Raw genomic sequence first — 24,131 nt, 5'->3', positions numbered from 1 at the left:
ATATATTCTGCTTGAAAGTATGTTGGGAAAATGTGTTGCTAGTATCGCCTAACGCCAGTCGAATTCAGTGATCTTCGGATAATTGCCAAGGCCACAGATAGTTTTCTTGCGATATCACTCAAACTAATGAGTTGACTTAGTTCGACATGTTGTATCAAGGCATCCGATGACAGTTTCGGTAACGTTAAGATAATTTACAGGGTCATGCAGATGATTATTGCGATGTTTAGATATGTTTAGATATGGCAGAAGCAATAGCTGTGTTTGTGACAAAGACCTTTACATTTAAAATTTTCGTTTGCTATTTGCTTCAATAATTCTACTACCTGAGAAATTATTCGTGACACGTCTTAAAACTACCTGAGGTTATTTGTGTTTGTTTTGAATATTGAAGTTACTTGTTTTTCATTATGGAGCTATTTTCTCTGTTGACACAGATACATATTTTACGAGCAATAACTTTTTAATATCTCAATGTTAATAACATTTTGAAGTTCTTTGTGACAAAAAAACCCAACAAAACAACAGGATATTGTTTGTTTACGCTATGAAGAGTAAGTATATTTTATAATTTGATCATACGTGATTTATACTGTGTCTTCACAGTTTAATGTAATCACGTTCGTAATATTTTCATCACATCACTACATATTACTGCACATTGTCATGAGAGGGGATTTGATGTTAAATTTGCTAAGGACATCATGAATCGCTGGTGCCTGGTTATTCCTCGCCAGTCAGTCTATCTACCCGTTTGTTGTATTTGATGGATGCATTTAAATTAAATGTAAAAATGCTATTCGATCACATGTGCTCCTTATCAAAGTAAAGTTAAACATTCTGTAAGGTATACAATGTTTGTTGACGCTTAATTGTTATGACTATACCAAGGAAAACAGTTTAACATTCCAAAACACAACAAGGATATCAACGGGTGACATTAACATTAAATATTGATAATGACAATGGTTATAGCGTACCAGGGGTCACTTGTGTTCATACGATATGTACAAGGGTAAATCTGTGTGATACATTTGAATTTCGGCACTTTCTGGAGCATAATCTCACAAGGCTCTTTAAAATGTGTAACATACTCAAGCACGTCCTTGAGACTACACTATAGATTTAGATCATGGCACCAATAACATATCAGGTACGCCGCATAAGAGCTTTTCCGAGACAGGAACATAGTCTACAATACTGGTTCCAAACCTTGTTACATGGTGAGCGACTATTGACGATAGGTAGACTGAATATTTTGAAGAGATCCAATAGACGCCATATTAGTATCACCCAAATGACGTGGTTGACAGAAACCTCTTCTTTATAGACTTCATAGTCATGGAAAGTAATCCCTGCTACCATCACTGATATAGTCTATCTGGTTTCCGGTTCTTCCGTAATGTCGCCCGTTAAAACACGATTAACACCCGGGCCATAATGATACAGTGTTCGATTCAGGTTAATTGCAAGCCCTGTTATTCTGTCATCTTCTGAATTATGACATTCAGGATGAACAAAAACAAATCCAGTAAACATCGAGGGATGACTATCCTCTAAGCAAAACAATATCATATTTTGCCACTCATGATACAATCTCTGTAGGTATGCCGTTACATCCCTTCTCACACCGAAACAGATCCCACCAGAGAGTCTCCACACGGGTGGAATCTATCGTATAGCACACACCATCTCTTAATGTGTTAGCAAGACTATCTTTATAATTCACATGCATGGTCTCTGAAAACCAAAACATGTGAAATTGCTCCCCAAAATTGCAAACATCGGAACTGTTTATGTTTGATAGGGGGTCCCTGAACATTTCATACTAATATAATCAAGAAACGTTTAACAAATGAGTCTGTAGAGTCTTTAGGGTCACTGTAGCCTTGGTCGTATTTCTATTGGAAACTTGCCTGTTCGACCTCTGGTGACGATGTCCAATCTGTCGCAAGGAACCATCACTTCCCTCAAATGCAAACACTGCATCATCAATGAATAGTTCATCGTAGTTCATGATAGTAAAGCAGAAAACATGTGGACAACCAAAGGTAGAAAATGGATACACGCGGACTGACTGACTCAACACAGTATTTATTAATACTTCTCCATTTAATTACATTATAATAATGAATTTATTGTATTTAATGTATTTCAGTAGTAACTACCGTAACATAACTGAATAATTATTCATAGAGACACTAAACACTTGACTAATGGCATTCACAAATGTCATTATGGGGACTGAGGCCATTTGAGTGGAGTCTAGACACGAAACACGGAGCTAGGGCCCTGGACAACAACTATGAGAGCATCATGAATCGAAGTTAAGTAGCACTCAAACCCATCCATAGCAATCTTAACGATACCAACAATGATGATACCAGTTTGTTGCAATTTCTATGATAGAATGTTAATGGTCTTTATTCAAAGGAAAAAAGCCATGTTATTTCTCTGAGTTGTATAAATACTATGACTGCATTGGATTCATAGAAAAGTGGGCCAAAAAAACCCAGCAGATTTCATGGATCTGTTTCCAGATTACACCTCATTCCGATGAGTGAGGGAGCGCAGGCAGAAAATGGGGTGGTACAGCGAGAGATTGGCAGGGTATATCAGACAGTTCATCGCGGCACGCTTCTCTAGGATACACGAAGACTGGACGGACTGCATCTCCGTCACGTATTCATAACAAAAAAACCACAGTATTTAGATTTGTGTATGTATCAGATAATGATATTTCTATACAGTCGGACCTTACTGGAATAGGTCTCCTGGAGAACAGACTGTATGTGCTATTACGAGAACACCCTGACGCTGCTATTGCGCTTTTTGGTGACTTTAATGGATGACTCCACAGATCATATACCCACTGATGATATCGACTAAGCACATCCTAAGAAATTCTAAAGATAAGGACCCGTGTAGAGGTCCGGGGTAGAATAGGCGATTATTCTTGTTGCAAGAGGCGACTAACGGGATCGGGTGGTCAGGCTCGCTCACTTGGTTGACACATATCATCGATTCCCAATTGCGCAGATCGATGCTCATGTTGCTGATCACTGGATTGTCTGGTCCAGACTCGATTATTTACAGACCGCCACCATATAGCTGGAATATTGATGAGTGTGGCGTGACGTGAAACCCAACTCACTCATTCACTCTATAGATAGGATAGTAAACCCCAAGGGAGCTGAATTGTTAGAACAGTGTATTTCAACCTACATCCCCTAAATGACCGAGCTGGTAACGATATCAGTGGAGAATTCACATTTCTTGGTCATCAAGGCAGCAGTGTTGTTGACTAATGGATAGTATCAACCTGTCTCTATAACTAGTTTGAAAACTTCGACGTTTTATGTAGGTCTGACTCGGATCATTTGCCCGTCACAGTTAACATAACAATTTCACATGACACATCACGTGATAACACAGCGCACGAGCAAATACACACAACATCGGGTCAGAGCGATGGGAAGACGAGGAAAAGGGTGAGTTTGTCCGATGTATTAAAGGCAATGTCGAACATTTTAGCCACGAATTCTATGACTGTATACACCATAATGTCGATGATGCAGTTACGGCCCTGAATGATTTTGGAATGTAGGGATTGCATGCACTGAGAGGAGACACACGGACATGCTACACGATCTACATGTAGATCATCCCCACGCCGTGCACGCTTTCAGCCACCCTGGCTCGACCAGTAATGTGAACAAGCTAGACGGCATAAATATAACTACTAAAGAAATTCAGGAAAACGAATATTGAAAACCATTGTAAACAATACCTACCCGCCCAAACAGACTTTCTGAACTTGTGTCGTTAAACAAAAAGGAATATAAAGACAGCATTATGAATCACATAGTTGAGACTGACAAAAGGATAGATTGTCGATATTTCTGGAAATCCATTAAGAGATGTTGTTTTTTCACCGAAAACGCTGACTAAACTATATACCTGATGAATAGTATAACTGTTTCAGGGAACGTCTTGATAATGAAACCGTAATTGGACATAACTGTTTGGGCAAACGTGTTGCAGATGATTTTAGCACTAATAATGCCAGTGAAGAGCGTACTAGTGCTGATGAATTACAAGTTGGTAGTAGTATTAGTGTTAATGAGATTCTTTGGGCCTACCCGTGAGCGTCCCGGGGTAGAATGCGCTTTTCGCAACCCATGCTTGCCTTAAAAGGCGATTATGCTTGTCGTAAGAGGCGACTAACGGGATCGGGTGGTCAGGCTCGCTGACTTGGTTGACACATGTCATCGATTCCCAATTGCGCAGATCGATGCTCATGTTGTTGGTCACTGGATTGTCTGTTCCATACTCGATTATTTACAGACCACCACCATATATCTGGATTATTGCTGAGTGCGGCGTAGAACTAAATTCACTCACTGACTCATGTTTAGACGATGGCTAAAAACATTTGATATCGTTCAACAGAACGTGGCAGATATGTGAGGCAATCCCGAAAGTGGCGCCTTTTGTTATTTGCAGATGTTTGGCTTTATTCTCGGTTTCCGTGGACACAATTCAGACTTAGTCTCAAATGGAGGGATGGGTTCCGTTTCCTGAGCACAACTCAAAAATCATTTGATATCTTTTCAGCAGAACTTGGCAAATATATGAGGTAGGTCTTCAAGTGCTGCCTTTAACTGTTTACCGATATTTGGCATTTATGTTTTTCACGATTTTTATGAATCGTCTATTCGAACTGAGTCTAAAAATATATCAAGTAACTCTCAGATGTTCTTTCAAATTGGTGGTACCAAGGTGATATGTCATCTTCCGATATATCCATTATCAGACCTGAATTATACCTATGTTTCCTAAACTCTATCCATCTATGCAGCATTGTACCTATGTTCAGATATAATGGACATGAATTTAAGATAAACGCTGCAAGATTTTTTAAACGCTCGTACGATGAAATTAACACCTGTGATTACGGTACTCTCAGAGGATGAATACCATATACTTTTAGAATGTCCTCAATATTCATGTTTGAGATATAAATATTTACCTCTCTGTCAATGTAGGCAACCATAAAAAACGGTTATTGTTGTTTTAATAACGAATGACGTGCAGCTACTGTACAAAATAGACTTTTACCATATAAATCGCTGTAGATCATATAAATCGGCAAGCTCTATATCATACTTAACATTGCATGTCTAAGGTAGTCTATGTACGTCTTAACGCATGGTAGCCCTGTCACTGTGTACGTTACAATACATTTACATTGTACTGTTGGCCTCCAGACCATATATACCAATACAATCTGTCAAAAAGGTACTCTGTTTTTTTTCCCTTTCAGATTATTTATTTTATTCCTTCCCTTTTTGTATCTAAATAGGTCAGAAATATTCAGAGATTGAAATGCCTTTTTCCTTCGACGTTCCATTTCCCTCTAGGTATGCTACTATATTCTCGATGTCCAATTTTCGAAAAGCATCCGTTTTATTTTGAAGGAATCCTTAGTAATGTCATATCCAACATTTCATATAGTTGGGTAATGTGGTTAACGAGATATTAGTAATCATATCACATTGGGGTGTGATATTTCTTAAAACTTTGCAGAACATGAAACACAGTCTGTCATTTGATACCTTTTGAAAAATGGTGTTCCTTCAATATATGTAAAATATATTCAGTGGAGTATAGCATGACTTCCTGTCATAATCAATATTCAAAGATTTGGATTGCTTGATTTATGTTTAGCCCGTGAAGGTCCCGGGGTAGAATAGGCCTTCAGCAACCCATGCTTGCCATAAAAGGCGACTCTGCTTGTCGTAAAAGGCGACTAACGGGATCAGGTGGTCAGGCCCGCTGACTTGGTTGACACGTCATCGGTTCCCAATTGCGCAGATCGATGCTCATGCTGTAGATCACTGGTTTGTCTGTTCCAGACACGATTATTTACAGACCGCCGCCATATAGCTGGAGTATTGCTAAGTGCGGCGTAAAACTAAACTCACTCACTAATTTTTATGGGTCACCACCATTTTACTCTTTCAAAAACATTGTGTCCAGATGTGCAATATATTGAGAGGTGACACTTGTGTGACCATTCAGTATTTCATTTGAACCCTTGCCAGCATGCATGAATAAGTGAAGATATTAGAATAAGTTATGTCCTTTTGATTACGTCACCTGAAAGGGGATGGGTAGTGTCTTCAAAGCAAGCTTTTTCAGGGAACATGAAGGGGGAGCCATTTGAACAAGCGATCGTACTTTCAAATTGCCTTTTTGTGCACTTTGATATCTAAGTCTGAATCTAGCCGACTTTTACCAATCTCAAACATACACAATGTTTCTTGCACATTTTGAACACAGTAACTGACATTCAATCTGGTTTTCGTGAAACAAAAGTAGCATTGATTGCTTAGTACGTTTTGAATCATTTGTCAAAAACGATATAATTAACAAATAACATGCAGTGTCGATCTTTTTCGATCTAGAAAAATCATGCGACATTTCATGGAAATTCGGATTTTAAAGAATTACATGACTGGGATTTCAAGGCCGGTTGCCTCAATTTATATCCAAATTTTTAAACAAGTGTCAATTTCAGGTACAAGTGTACGTTCTACCGTGTCTGATAATTTTAGTCAGGATCAGTATGTTCCACAAGGCAGTATGTTGTATGTAACATTGTTTAGTATAAAGATTTACAGTTTAGCAAAGGCATTAAATGATTCAATTGATGGATCGTCATTTGTGGATCATTTGGACATTTCTTGACGTGGAAAAAATATGCATTCTGTTCAGAAAGACAACTGCAGCTTTGCTTAAACAAGATTAATAAATCGTGTTTGGAATATCTACTTAAAAAGCCCTCCGTAAACTCTACCGAGCACATATACGCTCCGGACTGGATTATGACTCCGATATGGTGCAGCCTGCAAAAGCATCATTAAAGTTTTAGATTCTATCCACCATCATTCTTTGAGACTTTGTCTTGCATCATTTTGTACCTCTCCATTTGACAGTCTGTATGTCAAGGCTGATGACCTATATATAACATCGCCGTATCAAATTACTTTTGCAGTATTTCCTTCAACTTAACCCTGCTTATACATTTGTGTTTAATCCTTTTCATCAGGATGTGTACTGTGAAAAAAACATACCTCCTCTTATTCCACCTCTTGGAATAAGAATAAATCTGTTTCTTTCTGCTTCTAACATTGACCTAAATAATATATCTCCTTCCCGCCTCTTTTATTCTCCTCCTTGACAATTGGTGAGGGCGCTTTTGCTGCTGAGGCAGCATCAAACAAATCCGTGACAATTCTAAAATCAGACAGTGCTTATGAAGCCATCATCAAATCTCATATCCATGATCTTATGCAGAAGACGTGCGTCACCCAAGAAGGTATCATTAAATTACATCACATAAGACCAAACTATCGGTACCACCTACTTGGATTGTCAGTCCAGTTTTGAGGAGGCCATTATGCGACCCTTTGGCTATACGCGATGTACCTGTGAATACTTATAAAGGTGAGAATCCTCTGTTTTGTATCCAGCGTGATGGCAGAATCTCAACTAATCATGTCCTGCTTGACTGTGTTGATTTTTTCCCCTCTCAAGGGATAAGGATTTCAATGTGAAAACTGTTGAGGATCGTTTTACTACTGTGAAGTTTTATACAAGTAGTGCATTATTTTAAAAGAAATAAATTTGATGCATAAACTCTGATATGTTTTAGTAGTTAAAATTATTAACTGGGGTTGTTCAGGGTTGAAGTACTGTGAAAATATTGTACTCCTCCGATTCTACATAAGTCCCTAAGCGTTCAAAGTAAATGTAAACTGGCAACCTACAATTTATACGTCATTTTAATTTATGACAAGATTGTTAACATATGAAGGAATGACCTAGGGTCCATGCAGGACATAAGTCCCTATGGTCCCTGGCATTGTGGTCTACATTCGGTTGTTGGCAACCTACAATCTGTTTTTATATTGTATTGTCGTTTATAGTTAAAATACTTTAGGTTTAATTACTAGTTTTAAATTTGTGATAGTGTAGTTGCTTTCCTGTCCTTTGCAGACAAGTAAGTATAATTTTTTATTCTTTTTTTCACTTATTTATAAATGTACAATTTCCTAGTCAGGATATGGCTAAAATACTGCCGATGTGATGTTGCATGTTAACGCACTCATTCCTAATTAGTAACCGAGGACGGTGTTAGTTTAAACATTATCCTATCTTATAAAAATGTATGAAAATTTATGCAATCGTAAACGTCAGGCATTAGAGACATAAAATGTGGGTAATGCTTGTATTGCATTTTATGTTGCTCAGGAGGCTGAACGGTAATGGATTGCCTCAATAGTTCCGGTTAGAAATGCAGTGTCTAGTTATCTCCTCATTTAGGACGTCTGAAGACGACAAGGTTAACATGATCCGTGCCGTAAACACACCTACACAATGGTTGTCGTATATTATACAGTCTTGGCTTGCTTACGTCTCAACATTGTTATTCACCATGTGAGGTAGGTTATATAACTCGAAAACATCAGACATACAGGTTGTGTAATGTCGCTCTTCTGGAGGTTCATGAAGCTGATCCGTAATGGATCACCACAGTAGTTCTGCAAAGAAATGTACTTTTTTATCTCTGAAAAAACAAAACAAAAAATGTTTGGCAGTTAACAAAGTCGTGGTCCCTTCAGACATGCAACAAACTTTGTCCTTGGCTCAAAGTAATAACAGGGCCTATCTCTCAGCAACAGAAACAGTGTCAGCCACAAAATGACACCCTCCACCCTCTTGAAAATCTTGTCGCAACTAGCCACAGAATGTCTAATTAAAATGTTAATACATTAAAAAATTAAAATGTTTCTCGGGCACATTTTTTTCAAAAGTGACGAGGGCGGTAGGACTTTTTTTTTCAATCTTTGATAGAAAAAATGTGACGCGGGAGGAACACATTTTTATTTTTCCACTTGGAAATACAGCTTGGGAAGTTTAGCACGTGTTAATGAGTAGTAGATTCAGTCACACTCGTTCTTACAGACACTCATTCTTATACTGTACAAGTAAATGATCGGGACGGGGCCAAGTGAATTTTAAATGGTAATAAAAATTGTTACGCGCACAAATAAGTGACGCGAGATCCATTTCATCTTTTTTTTGCCTTGCTAAGGTATGAACACGTGGGTTGTTGCCCGATTGTGTATTGTGTTATGTTCAAGTGAATTAGCTTTTACAATGAACTGAAACTAGTTTTTAGTAATGGGTGATAATCCAGTCGTTATACTGTCCTTCGCTTTAATAATGTTATTGAAAAGTTATATTATAGTCCATATACTTATGCTTAGTTTTTATCGTCACGATATTGCTGAAATATTGGCGATGTGACGTGATAATTTAATTCCCTCAATTTTCACATTTTGTTTCCTGAAGTTGCGATGCATAATTTGCTGATGTTGCGTTTATGGGGAGTACCAAGTAAAAAAACAGTCATCCGAATGGGAATCGTGAGGCTGGAACACAGCACAAAAAATTTTCTTGAGGCTGAAGGATAGTATGTAGAACAATAAAATCTAAAAACAGCTGCATTTGTATGAGACACTACGTGAGGCTGGCTGCGTTTCGAACGTCCCACATAGATGTACCCGTTAGATTACATTCCCTCCCCTCAAACTCTACATGGATTTAAGATATACCATATACAATGTATATAGTTGTTCACTGGTCTTACCTCACACACAAATGTAGCTTTCTGATTGGCTAAGTGCTAGTCTATTATTTTAAATGTACCCCGCTTACAGGCGATTGTATTATATACAATGTACATCGCTGGGAATTCGGCGCTTCATCGTGGTACGTTATTTATCTCGAATAACATTGAATCACGCATGAAGCACGGAGATTACCGATGTTTGCGATTGAAAATCGATGGAAGGGAGATAACTCTAAATCTGTTTACCTTGTGTCGTCTGCAAAATGGCCATTCGCCTCGCATTCAACAGTTTAAAATTAAAATTAATGTGTTCGGTAAGGTAAATACGTTGTTCACTGGTCCCTCGGAGTCCATGGGCTCATCTACCCTCTAGGTTTGTTTATGTTCGTAAATTCTATTGCCCCCTCGCGACCAGTGAACAACTGTATATATGGTATATCTCTCTCTGTGTGTGTGTTCGTCCGTCCGTCCGTCCGTCCGTCCGTCCTTCCTAACAAGTACATCTACGTGGGGAGTTCGAAATGTAGCCAGCCTCACGTAGTCTCATACAAATGCAGCTCTCTCTCTCTCTCTCTCTCTCTCTGCCTCTCTCTCTGCGAGCGCGCGTGCGTGTGTGTGTGAGTGAAGACCTCAGATATTTGCTCCGAAAACATGATGCAGAGAACATTTGCAGATTTTATATCGAATATATATCAGGGCGACTATAATTTTTCGTCATACAGCTAAGAGCTATTTATCAAGCTGATAGTCCTCCAATTCAACTGATGTCCACACATCCTGCTAAAGTATCTGGGTATTACTTTAAGAAAAATTGGTCAATTGTTTCTGGAGTTTTACTTTCGCAAAAACCTCACATTTTTGTGTGATCTTGCAAATTATGTCAAGGTCACTAACTCCATATGCCGTCGGCGAATCTCGCCACGATACATTGGTACCAAATTTGAAAAAAAACCCATCATTTCTTTCTTTAGTTATTGCCCTAACATGCTTATGAGATATGAAATGCAACGGAAACCAAACGCACGCGTGTGTTTGAAACTGTTTATTATTATGTTTATCACATTTTACAGTTGCAGTTACATTACAGTTTACGTCAATTTGTATTACAATTTACGTGATGGGTTATTACATTTGCGCAAGTACGTTGTAACATGACTGTAACATAAAACCAGTTTTAACCCTGATCTTCGCGGGTCGTTTCTGAAGAACCGTCACCACGAGTATCATGGTCATAGACGACGCAGCTGAACAGTGAGACATGGCGCCCATGTGAAACACCGGAAACAGATTTCTGTGGCATGTTGGGTTGTAATATCCCGAGTCCCTTTCATAGTTTTCACTATTATATTGTTACAAAGACACGTGGCATCGAGAGCGTGTTTGAACAGCTTGAAATAGGCTGGTGCTTAACTTTTTGTTCTCAGCATATTTAATTACATGCACGAGTTTGTTAGACAAAAACGCCAGCAAATTACTAATGTACTCAACACATTTCCAAGCATCTGGATTGGAGTGGTGATTGGCTGGGTATTCTAGCTTTTCTGCAGCACACCATATATGTACAGCGTGTTATATGAAATATAATTAATGAAATATTATCTGAACAATAATTCTTCCTGCACATCATTCGATGTTTTTGGCTACTTTGTCCACGTATATATGCCCGTTGGAAAATGATCGAGTCTACAGAAAATCGCACTGAACCGAATGACACAAAATGACTAAAAGATTTCAGTCATTAGACGGTCAGCCATTTCGCGTCATTTTGTGTAACAACAGTCAATATATTTCAGTCATTTCATTAAATATCATTTCATCTAAATGCCGTGGACAGGGGTATGTGGGGTGTGGCTGCTCTGGACACAGGGAGGGTCAAACAAACAGGTGCAAATGCTCCAGAGCCAGGGTGAAGGGCACCTGTCGTCGCCATAACCGTGTAGTGACTATAGGTGATGCAGAAATTGAGATCCACTTTCTAGATTAAGTACTAGTTGTTAAGTGAACATTCATGATATAACAAAAGTATATTGATTGTTGCTACACAAAATGACGCGAAATGGCTGATTCTCAGTCATTTCACGAGATGACTGATTTCACAAACTGACTAACATATACCAAAATAACGACAGGGTATAAAACATTAACACACAGGGTACATCAACCCATGCTCCGTCATGCCCAAAGAACAACTTATGTTGTACCCATGTGACGAATCGAACCTGGATCTTCTGTGAAACGCTTTAACCACACGACTGTTACAGCTGGATGATGCTAGAATTGTCGCACTCTTCATCGGCATCTACAGAGCTTGTTTCGATTTCGCTGCATCTAAACGAGGAGCGGTGGGGTAGCCAAATGGGTAAAGCCCTTGCGACACTACACAAAACAGTCATGATTGGATGATCCACATGCCTAAATGATTTGCTCCACAATTCAAGAGTTCTTCTCAAACTCAGTCTAAAACGGAACATGGTCAAGAGTTAATTAGACTTAATTTACCGTGCACTATTTCTAACTCGTCTGTTTTAAGATGCGAAATAATAATTTATAATAGCTTTATAAACATTATTAAAATGGGACCTCATCGGTATTTAGAAACAGGTGTAATTGTCCAGTTTTGAAACATCCCCCATCACTTCAGTGATCAAGCAAACAGATATTGCATCTGATAATATCCAATGTTATTAAAGATTCTGAAGTATTACCCATCTAATACTCTAGTGTATGTTCTTATCAAGCTACGACTCCTGAAGGTGCGAGTTAGAATATTGATCTTCAGTAATCCATGCTTGTCGTGACCCGTGAAGATACGGGGGTAGAACAGGTCGTCAGCAACCCATGCTTGCCACAAAGGGCGACTAGCAGGATCGGAAGGTCTAGTTCGCTGACCTGGTTGATACGTCATCGGTTCCCAGTTGCACAGATCGATACTCATGCTGTTGATCATTGGATTGTCTGGTCCAGACTCGATTATTTACAGACCTCCACCATATAGCCTAAATATTGCTGGGTGCTCCTTAAAAGTAAACTCGCACACTCACTCTTATAAAACTGCGAAATTATCTGCTGATGGTACTGAATAACCAACTGAATTCGGACGACGCCAAAAACATCTATCGGATCCGAAACAGGCAACACGTGTTGTATTAACTATGATGTACAACTGACATACACTTGTCCGCGTGGGTGTCCATATTGTTTAGGGAGTTGCTGTAATCCTTGGGCAGCATCTTGTTGATAGTGATAAGCTTTGATTCCAAACATGCCGTTAATCCACAGTAAACGGCGCAAATCTTGTACATTGTACTACTGACAGGAAAATAACAATATCCATGTTTTCAGTTCAAAGAATCAATTTGAATGTATAATTCCCAGATGTCGCCATTAGCTCCAGATGCCCGGATGTTCAAATGGGTCTTACAGTTTTCAGATCATGCAGACTCACGTAGGCTTGAATGCTTGAGCAACCTAGCTGGATAATGTATCACAAACTTACACAGCTCTGGCAGAAGATGTCTGCCACCGTCTTCTCGAAGATTTGTGAAACGGTTTGGATGGCTTGGGCCTTTTTTGTTGTGGTAAGTATGCGTGAATATGATTTACCGAACGGTCACTCACACCAACACTTGGTTATATGCCGTCAACATCAGTAATGCAATCTTTACATGATAGATTTTCTGTGAAATCAGTCATATAGACTTTACATGGCGTATCGTCTGTGACATCGATCATACAGATTTTGCATTGTATATTGTTGGTGATATCCGTCATACATTCTTCATATTGCAAAATGTCTGTGATATCCGTCATACAGACTTAATATGGCATATTGTGGGCGATATGAACCATACCTACTTTATATGCCATATTGTTGGTTATATCAGTCATACAGAGTTAATATGGCATATTATTGATGACATCATTCATGCAGCCTTTAGGGACATACTTGACGGAATAAGACATTTTTTTAATACTGCATCTCATTAATAGGTCTCAAGCCTACATTTTAGCATATATTGCTAAGCACCATAAGATGTCTACTTTCTAAAGATTACTGTAGCCTGGTCACATTGCCGAAGGTGAAACCCCAGTCACCAAGTTTGACCTTTACATGGGCACATGTTCTTAACACCATATGACTGTCACTCATGCTTATAATGTATCCATAGGCCGAGTCTGCAGGCCTCCTTCGCTTGACACCGGTACTACTGTGTGAAGTCAAATATTTAAATTGTGGGGGCAAAATGTGTGAATCGGAGGGGAGTACATGCTTACACCTATTGCGAACATATTGCAATCATTGTTTTTTTTATTGATCCGTTCAAATGATTTTCTCACCTATTTAGTCGTTTACCCCGAACAGAATCAATTTCTGAGGACTATTTCTTCAGCACAGTGACCTGTTGATCCTTGTATGCTAATCACTAGGGTCGTGTAGAATCATTTTACTACTATGTTTTAGTACACGTTCATTTACTTCATGCAGCGTGAATAAGGCAAATGTCCATGAATGATTACAGAGTAATACACTGACGTAGGACACCTAGATAAGAACAACTGACGGAATGTACACAACTGGAATTCAGTAACAGCATCATTTAATGTTATGTCATTTTTAATGCAAAAAATAACATGATTTGTGATGTTTTCCTTAGCCACTGTTTAAGTGTTAATAATATTATTGATGGTTCATCTATCATGTGCGTCGCTCCATGCACAATGTATAGTTGAAGCGCCCAAATGTGATTATTATTACCCCGATAACTCAAGTTGCTTGTTAGGTGCTGGAGGGTTATTGTCACAGGATAATCGAAAGTCTGAATGATTTTGCACAAGGCATCGCGACATGCCCTTGAAGAGATGTAGTGTTACTCAGTTCGTAAATTAAGCACCGAGTTAACCATTAGCGTTGATGCAGGTTTGACTAAGCGTGTTTCTAAACAAAGTTAGTATTGTATGAATGAGTTGTTTACCGTTTCCGATCCATAAACAAAAATGAGGAGTCCATGAAGTGCATCAGTTGGTATACACAGCTGTCACAGGGAGTGCCAGTATCTTGTGTAGCAGCCCTGTTGCTGATCTTCCTGGTTCACTCATCATCATCAGGATCCATGTTCACGCACCTCTCTCAGCGTTAAGACTATTGTATACTGACGGTAAAGTACGAGACTTACGATCACCGTTGTGCCAAGATCGCTATGTGCACGTGGACCCTGGACTCAATATAAACATGAAGAAATTACGTATATTTGTGTCATATGCTATATATACAACATACAGAGACACCATCAAACAGTCAGTAAAACATAACATCCGGTGATATGGCCTATGAGACATAAGACATAACACTATTCCTATAACAGAGTAGTAGATACAACATCACGGCTTTGTATGCAACAGGAAAGGGTGGTTTATCCAATGATATGACTACAAAGTGTGTTCACGTCTATTAAACATTTTATTAACTAAATTAAATGCAACTAAGAGTTATATTAATCTTACATTACATAGCATCTGGGCAGTAGGCGACAAGAGAGAATACACACACACACACACACACACACACATATGTGTGTGTGTGTGTATATATATGTGTGTGTGTGTAGGTATATATGAATATGTGCGTGCATGTGCACATGTGTACACGTCCAATCGATCTCAATGTTGGGTCAGGAAGGAAAATGCACGTGCAGATCATGATAGTTACCTGTTCCCAGCACAGTGGCAGATCGTTTGGATCATAAATATTGACTTCTTCTACCTGTCATCATGAAAGCCTATTCACATGATGTTATACATATAATTAGAAATGTGTTTAAGTTTTTTAAAAAAAAAGACGTAGCAAACCGATTTCTAAGGTGTCGGATTACATGAAACGTGCACCTTTGCTCTTGGCATGAAAAAGAACATCGTGCCAAAAATTGTGAGAAATAAATCAACAACCAATAAACAAAACCTTGTACAAAGACGTGACCCGTGAAGGTCCCGGGGTAGAATAGGCCTTCAGCAACCCATGCTTGCCATAAAAGACTATGCTTGTCGTAAGAGGCGACTAACGGGATCGGGTGGTCAGACTAGCTGACTTGGTTGACACATGTCATCGGTTCCCCATTGCGCAGATCGACGCTCATGTTGTTGATCACTGGATTGTCTGGTCCAGACTCGATTATTTACAGACCGTCGCCACATAGCTGGAATATTGCTAAGTGCGACGTAAAACTAAACTCACTCACTCACTCATTGTACAAAAACGTAGGCATCCAAAGTTAGATTCTTTTGACGTCAGGGTCATCAGAGATGTCATTCGCCGGCTATAAGCTAGAGATGAACCCGTGACACCTCAGTATACCTGTCACGTGCAGAGCTGACCTACATTGACAACCGTTGACCTTTCTGACCCAACATTGCCGCTGTTACAGGTCATTGGCTCCCTCCCTCTGCAAGCTGTCAGCGTTCTGCTGTTTATTTTGTTGACAGTTACATAGACACATTCCTTCATACAAATGCATAAAATCGGTGATTTACTATGTAATTAGGTTGTCTGACAAAAGACCCAAAGTTTGAGATCGATTGGATCATTGGATGAAGGGTTATTTACAAAAAACGAATTCATGAATTGTCTCTTGTGACACACTGTTCATCCAGGAAAAGGCTACAGTGTTCATTCAAGCAGTTCTAAAAAGTGAGTCTATGGCCAACCGGACCTCAGTTATGTGGGTCATTTTGAAAATATCGTGGGTCATGTCAGATTGATGTGTCCATTTAGTTACTAGAATGAGTTCACTTCCTTTTTTGAACTTTCAATCCAGATGAGATCAAACAAGAAAAACCAATGACGTACTTGAGTTTCACTCGACGTGCGAGACTAAACAACTCGTGATCATTTACTTCCATCTGTGCCTGATCTGCCTGTTCCTGTAAAGTGCGCAATGTTGAACAATAGTGTGCGAATGGGACAAAGACCTGGAATAGAATGAACACTGAAGTTGGAATTTGTCAATTTATAATTTCTACATTCAGTGGAAATGCATCGCTAACCAAGATTGTCTGGATGTGGACAGAGTGTCGGTCAAAGTTGACTGTTAAGAGGAAAGTCCTTCAAGGGTTACCATAGTGTGATGGGTAAATTTGCTATAAACATCATTGAAGTACAAGTATTCTTCTGTCGTTTCTCCATCAGGGTATCAACTACTCCATCCTTGGACCCACTCTACTGGATCTGCAGCTGATCCTGAAACAGGACCTGGAAACCCTCTCCACCATACCACTCAGCAGTGGGGTTGGGGAGACACTGGGGATGTTCCTCGCCTTGGCACTCTCGAAATATGGACACAAGCGTCTTCAGCTGGGCATTGCTCTCCTGCTAGCATCGGTTGTCTTTACCCTGATTCCAGTTGTGCCAAGTTTTATCTACGTAGATATCATGTTTGCATTGGTGGGATTCATTTCCGCAATACCTTCTTGTTGTAAGTACTAATAACTTGTAACAAAATTAACTGAATGTTTGCAGCTATGTAAGTGACTGTAATACGTCCGTGGTCGATGTTGTCACACGTCGCTGCGTGGCGCTGTGTGCCGTTGTCACATCGGGGGTTTGACCAGGCCATATGGGCTTTACCTCGACCCAGTGTTTCTTATACCGGTTCCGAGAACAAAGTGCGCTGCGACAGCTTTTGACTTTAAGACGGAGTCAAATCTAAATGGATTCCTCCTGCGTTACACAATGAAGAGCGTGTGTGTGTGTGTGTGTGTGTGTGTGTGGGGGGGGGGGGGGGGGGGGGGGGGCAGCATTTTTGGAACCGTTGAAAACAGAATCTCGTGACTGGTTATGTTTCTCGTTTTGTCTGCACCACAAAGTTTCAGGTGTATATTACTTCAAATTTTACTCCCACATAAAGCAAACCCTCTGCGATAACATCCAAAAACGTCATCAGATAACAACACGGAAAGCCACTGGCTGACTAAAACACTAAGTTGACACACCTTTGCATAAATGAATTATTACATAGTGAGAGTACAAATACTCCAGACATGGAGTACATTTAATTTGCATATCATGAGTATGCAAATTGGTATGCATATGCAGTTAAGACAAATACACACAATTTTTGGTGATAAGGACAGGCATAGCACATATCGGTTTATGTAAATATTCTTATTCCCCCACAACAATATTGACGCTTCAATGTTAGTTTTTAACGCAAATACTTTAAGTCTTCGCACGTGTAGAATTACAAAACAATACCTTATCCGTAGATTTTGCCGTTTGAGTTAAACGACGAGCTGGTCATGTAACAATGATAAGGTGAGTGAGTTTAGTTTTACGCCGCACTCAGCAATGTTCCAGCTATATGGCGGCGTTCTGTAAATAATCGAGTATGGACCAGACAATCCATTGACCAACAACATGAGCACCGATCCGAGCAATTGGGAACCGATGACATGTGTCAACCAAGTCAGCGAGCCTGACCACCCGATCCCGTTAGTCGCCTCTTACGACAAGCAGAGTCACCTTTCATGGCAAGCATGGATTGCTGAAGGCCTATTCTACCCGGGACCTTCACGGGTCCAATAATAAGGAACACATATAGACGATATTATAAATTATGATTGGCCATGTCATACTATGTTTACTCTCCAGTGCTTAAATGTTGGTATTTCCCGAGCGAGAACGAGTGATACACCGATACGTAGGCAGGAGTGTCGTAAACATAGTATGTTATGAGCACTCATATACTATTCTGTTTCTTACCGAAGTCGTCAAATTGAGGAAAGAAAACTTAAATGTACTTTTAAACATGGAGAAATGTATTTTCAATCTTTCTACATGCCGTCGTCGCATGTAGAACGCACTGTCACAGAAGAACCGTGACGTCACGGCATTGTTCATGTCGTCACGTTACCATGACAAAGTGATATTTTGCCCTTGGTCATCGTATGAAAAATATCAATCCCTCGTAAGTAGTAATATAAAACACCATCGGTTCCTGAAATCGACCGGTATAACTTGTTGGGAGCCCATTCTAACCCGGAATCATCACAGCATTTGGAATTGATAGTGTGCATGTGCTGATGATAACTAAGTCATTTCCAAGTCTATTTGCAGTTGATAATTCCTGAGTCAGCAGTAGAGGTGTTGACCATTTGCTGTTGCTAACACCATGCAGGGTTCAGTAGATCATGTTATGGAGCTGCCATAAACGCATACATCCGAACTCTCTTTAACGCATTCGATCAACACTAATGAAGCAGAACACATGCTTTAGGGTTAAGTGTATTTGTGATGATATTTTGTTTTTGATAACAAATATATAATTTTAAAGGTTGAAAGCATCTGTATGATTTCTAGTGATGATGTATTTGAGCTGTTTTGATGTAATTTACAGAATGAATTTAAAACGTGACATAAAATAAATCACCAGCAACTTGATCACTACAAAAATACTAAAATGAGGCCAACGCTTAAATCCATTTATAGGTTAGTGTAACGTTTCTGAGTCAGTTCACTTGCAAAATACTATACCATAAATGTTGTGTTTACAATTTACCTTTATTTGATTATACGCCACAAATGATAGTTTTCAACAAAATATTTAAAACCTGGGGTGGTCTGTGAAACGGACATTACATATTATCAAGCATGCAAGAAGCACACCTAGAACTGCGTTAGTCCGCCCACACACCACTACTCTTGAAATGAATAGTTCTGCATGGTCAGTCCGTGAACTTAAGCACAACACCACACCTTACCAAAACAAACCTCACACAGACACAAAAACACAGCAGATCCAGGTAGCATAGCTTGCGGGTATAAATAAGCTTGTCATTCCTGGTGATTTTCTCTTGTTGTAAATGATGTTTACTGGACCTATTACTTTCCACAGTTCTGATAGATGTGTGCAGTGAGTTGTGGGAGGACAAAGGCACAGCGTTCCAGTTCATCCTAGTCGGTAGTTCCCTAGGCGCTATAGTTACTCCTCTGATAGTGGAACCTTTCTTATGTCATGGAGATTCGTCAGATGTGGCAAACTTAACCGACAACAGATTTTCGTCCGCACTGTACCATTCCATGCTGACGGAAATAGCTTCTGTGCAAGGTTCATGCTCCATGGAAGATCTGGCTCTGGTTAAGAAGGTGTGTGTGAACGTCACTCGACATTTTGACGTCAAGGACCCCCAAGAAACTCAAGGACATTATATTGTAGACCATGTAAGCACAGAACATACATGCCCATGCAAAGCCCTGATGCTGGCGACCTATAACTCAACTGCCAACTGCCCATCAAACCGGACACATGAAGCTGATGATACAGATTACTATAACTGGCAAACGGCTTGTGACATCCTGGAGCATCAAGTCTACAACACAACCGGTGAAGATGTGCAGTATATGGCATCGGTGTGCTGCCCGCTAATAAGTGCGTTAGATGAATGTCGAAGCAATTATGGAGTTGTGGATAATGGAACCGAGGTCTGTACAGAAAGTGACACCCATGTACGTAGTGCTTATGTCGTGATGGGGCTTGTTTTGCTGCCAACTTCATTGGCTTTTTTCTACTTTTGGTGGAACAGGGATTCACGTTGGGCCTTTGCAGCTTTAACAGAGAGTCAGAGGCAGGGGTATCAAGAAATGGAGGCACCCAACCGAGGAAGATTTCAGGTTGTGATATTTTACACCGTCTTGTTTCTATCTTATCTCCCTCTTACTGCACTGACAATAGTATTTGCAACTTATCTGACAGCTTTTGGTGTTGAGAGTAACTTGCACCTTCCGAAGTCTACAATGGTGTACATGACATCTGTGTTCTGGATCTCCACTCTCTTGGGACGAATCATCAGCACTATATTGACACCGCAGTTGGGACATGCTAAAATAATCATAGGCAATTTTGCAGGCTTAGTGGTGTCGTCAGTTCTACTCGCATCCCTAGCACCGTATTACGAGTCCATGTTATGGATGAGCACTGTTCTGTTGGGAGTGTTTTCCTGTCCCTACGAGGGTGCAGGGTTGGCGTGGGCTGCTGACTATGTCGGGATGTCGCCACGACTTGTAGCTCTTTCATGGATTTCGGTGTCTTTAGGGAACCTAGCCTTTCCGTTTTTAGGAGGATTAATGTTTACACATATTGGACCCACTGCGTTTATGTATTTACTCTGTAGTTTAATTATATTTATGGTTTTAATGTTCATTCTGTTAAACGTCCAGGTGCGATGCAAAAGTTTCAAAACTTAAATCACAATTTCTTTCATATGCTACCTCAGCGTGTTTGTGTTGTTTGAGCCCGCCGTGGTGTGTCGGAAGTGACATCTGCCTACAGATAATTCAGTCTGGACCAGCCCGAACCAGTGCAACGTCCTGAATAAAAAATCTGACCACGCTATTCATTATGTCGTTTTGGAGACAAGGTGACCTTAATGAATCCGGAATTCAACCTATTGTTATCGCACGAGGAATTAGTTGATTGGTCGTGAATTAGTTGATTGGTCGTGAATTAGTTGATTGCATATCACCTTGTCACTATGAGGACCGTTACCCAAGAAATGACAATCATTTGTCTGCACCAGTTGTGAATATCTACAGGACGCCGTCACACTAAGGGAATATCTCTGAATGAGGACTCTTTCAAAAAAGGTTGACCAGTTGATCAATTGCTGTTTTCTTAATTTGCGTCAGCTTAGATACTGCTTGTCAGGATACTTGCACTTACTCGATAACGTACAGATTCTAGTACTTTTGTTTGGTTTAGTAACATCCGGGAATCGAACTCACACCGTCACAGACAGGCAGCTAGTCGTCAGCACAGAAAGTTGGACGCCTAACCCTCTCAGCTATACTGTGAACGGGTTAGGGGTCCGACTCTGTGTGCTGGCGATTAGGTGCCTGAATCTGGGGTGTGGTTTCGAATCCCGTATCTGTACTTTACTAAGAAAGTATAATCCCAAATATAACATATGCTGCATTTGATCGCTTTCGAAACTGCATTGTGTATTCATAACGTATTGTGTACATGAAATATGTAGGGTTAGTGGTGTAGCCTAGTGGCTCGTCACGAAGACCCCGGTCCGATTCCCCACATGCGAAACATTTCTTGTGCTATCCTGCCGTGATATTGCTGGAATAGTGCTAAAAGCGGCGTAAAACCATTATCACCCACTCACATGTAATACAATATAATCAGGAAAAGTATATTAACAGTGCCTATCCTCATTTGTTGTTTTCTGAGATTGCGTCTGTTGACACTTGTTATGTACATAAGTAATATACACAATAGCGGTACTGTGACAGGTCCTCCCCAAAGGCTTAATTCAACACCAATACGCCTTTGGTGGTCCCTATCACAGTCCCACCATCGTGTATACTGCTACTGAGTTGCATGCAAATATTTGAGTAAAATAAGCGAAATAATTTCTGAAATATTGAGCTCGCCATCAAGACCCTTTAAGCTCAGACTGCAACCACCTTGCGACTTGCCGGTGTGATGGTAGAGCACTGGACTGAGAATCCAACAAATGGAGCTTGAAGTGGGGTCACAGTGAAAACTTTTGTGAACGTTAGAACGTGGGTAATAGGTCAGACAGGCGTACACGCTTGGCATAGTTAGTCATATCATGAGCGTCCAACATAGCCAGCTGTGCCAGAGCTGATTGTGAATGAGGTGAAATAAGCAGAAAGTATTAATATTCTCATTCTATATTGGGCAATGTTCAAGGGGCTGCGATTGAGGTGTGTTCAAAATAGTTTCTGAAATATTGCCTTTAATGTCAAACTGATCATCACACGGTGGGTGATGTAATGTAATGTCGCCAGGCACTATCATCAACTCCTGTCTGGTGAATGCTCTTTGAGGCCTGTCTTTCAAGTGGTACAAGTTGGGTTCATGTCAAGCAGGTCGACGTCGTACGTTTTCATTGACCATTTGTTTCAGGGATTGAATAAATCCCGCGAGTACTGATGCAAGAACAGGCGTTCAGCTAGGATGCAATTGTATCGTTCGATGATGGGTTGGTTGTGGTGAGTTCCTGCCAAACCTTGTCTCAAGCTGACGTCATGCTTGTCCAGCTCCCATGGCTCCCATGAACTCCTGGATCAACTTGCAACATGGCTGCCAAGTCAAGCAATTGGGTTTGTAGATGCTTTCCAAAGCTTTGGAATGTTTGGTTGTTGGTGGTTTGACTCCTTTGTTCCGACGTCGACGATGGTCATGGCGTACTTGTAGGTTTTTGTCGGACCCTGTTGTGCGGGAGAAACAGGAAGACGCCTTGGTGAACATGATTTGGGTCCGAAACGTCAAATTTTCTTCTTGGGATGTCCCGAGGCACTGGCAGGTAGACTTGTCAGATGGCTTGCTTTTTGAGCCATGCTTTGGCTTTCTCTTCTGACACTCGTGCAGCATGGCATGCTTTGGGATGGCGTTGGTGTCTTTCCAGTATCAACGCGGATGTAATAATTTTTTTCCATGGCGTTGTGTAATGCAAAGTGTGTGTGTGTGAGTGTTCAATTAATTATTCACTCTTCACGCATAAGTGGTGAGCCCGTCAATGGTGATCCATCATTTTGTGACCATGGGAGACCACAAGGTCTTGATTGTCACGCCGTATATCTTGTGTCCCTTACTTCTTACTTGGTGCTTGAACTTTTGGGTTTCAAACAGGGCTTTTTGAATTTGATGTGCTTGATCCGCTTTTTCACACCATTGGCCTTTTTGATTTCATCATTGTCGGCTATTAGGATAGGATACATCTTGGGTCTCAAGCTGCCATATTTGTCGATGGGTATGCCGGTGCATTTGCCCCTCATCTTGCTACACACATTTTTGTTTGTCTGGCTGTGCATGGGTGGTCTTTGGGATAGTCGCTGATGTTGTAGAGGTGCACATGTTTCTTCATGTCCTCGTACACGTCCTCGGTGCGATTTTCCATCAGCAGGGAATCCATGTCTGAGTACAGCACTTGATATTTGCCGCCATACTGCTTCTTCAGCTTATTGTAGTGGAAGTTGTACATCAAGTGTTTGGATAAGTCGAAGATGCTTATCCCAACGTAAATGGGTTGATTGAGTTTGATGTGGCTTTTGTTCATGTGCAGCACTACCAAGCCGTGGTCAAAGATATTGCTTCGGTTGAACACCAGGCTGGCGATGAATTTCCTGAGTTTTTCTTCTCCAGATGAGCTTGATGTCGACGCAGTTCTTCCGAAAACTCAGTTCATGAGTTTGTAGAGGTTGGCTTTCTTTACCTCAAGTTGTGTTCAACCTGATGTGAGTCTCCATCCAAGGGATTTGATCGAATTTCAGTCTCGATAGATTTGGCCGAGTTTCATTCCCAATAACAGGTACAGCTGCAGGTTGTGATATTGAACGATATGTTTGGTTTCATTTATTAAGTTCAGCACGATTTTTTCAATGTTGGTCGTCTTACTGTTCCCCAGC

The 24,131-nt window shown here is 40.3% G+C and overlaps 1 protein-coding gene across 1 annotated transcript; it reads left to right on the top strand.

Annotated features, from left to right (window-relative positions):
* Window positions 1-13,185: 13,185 nt before the first annotated feature.
* Window positions 13,186-21,911, top strand: LOC137277696 (major facilitator superfamily domain-containing protein 4B-like). The gene is made up of 3 exons (XM_067809576.1): window positions 13,186-13,281; window positions 16,884-17,169; window positions 19,588-21,911. Exons 1-3 carry the CDS (start codon window positions 13,216-13,218, stop codon window positions 20,934-20,936), a joined length of 1,701 nt encoding a protein of 566 aa, XP_067665677.1. The 5' UTR covers window positions 13,186-13,215; the 3' UTR covers window positions 20,937-21,911.
* Window positions 21,912-24,131: the final 2,220 nt, after the last annotated feature.

Source organism: Haliotis asinina, chromosome 3 (assembly GCF_037392515.1).
Source record: "Haliotis asinina isolate JCU_RB_2024 chromosome 3, JCU_Hal_asi_v2, whole genome shotgun sequence".
Lineage (NCBI taxonomy): Eukaryota > Metazoa > Mollusca > Gastropoda > Lepetellida > Haliotidae > Haliotis > Haliotis asinina.
Note: the sequence above shows the minus strand (reverse complement) of the source record. Positions and strands in the feature narration are given on the sequence as shown.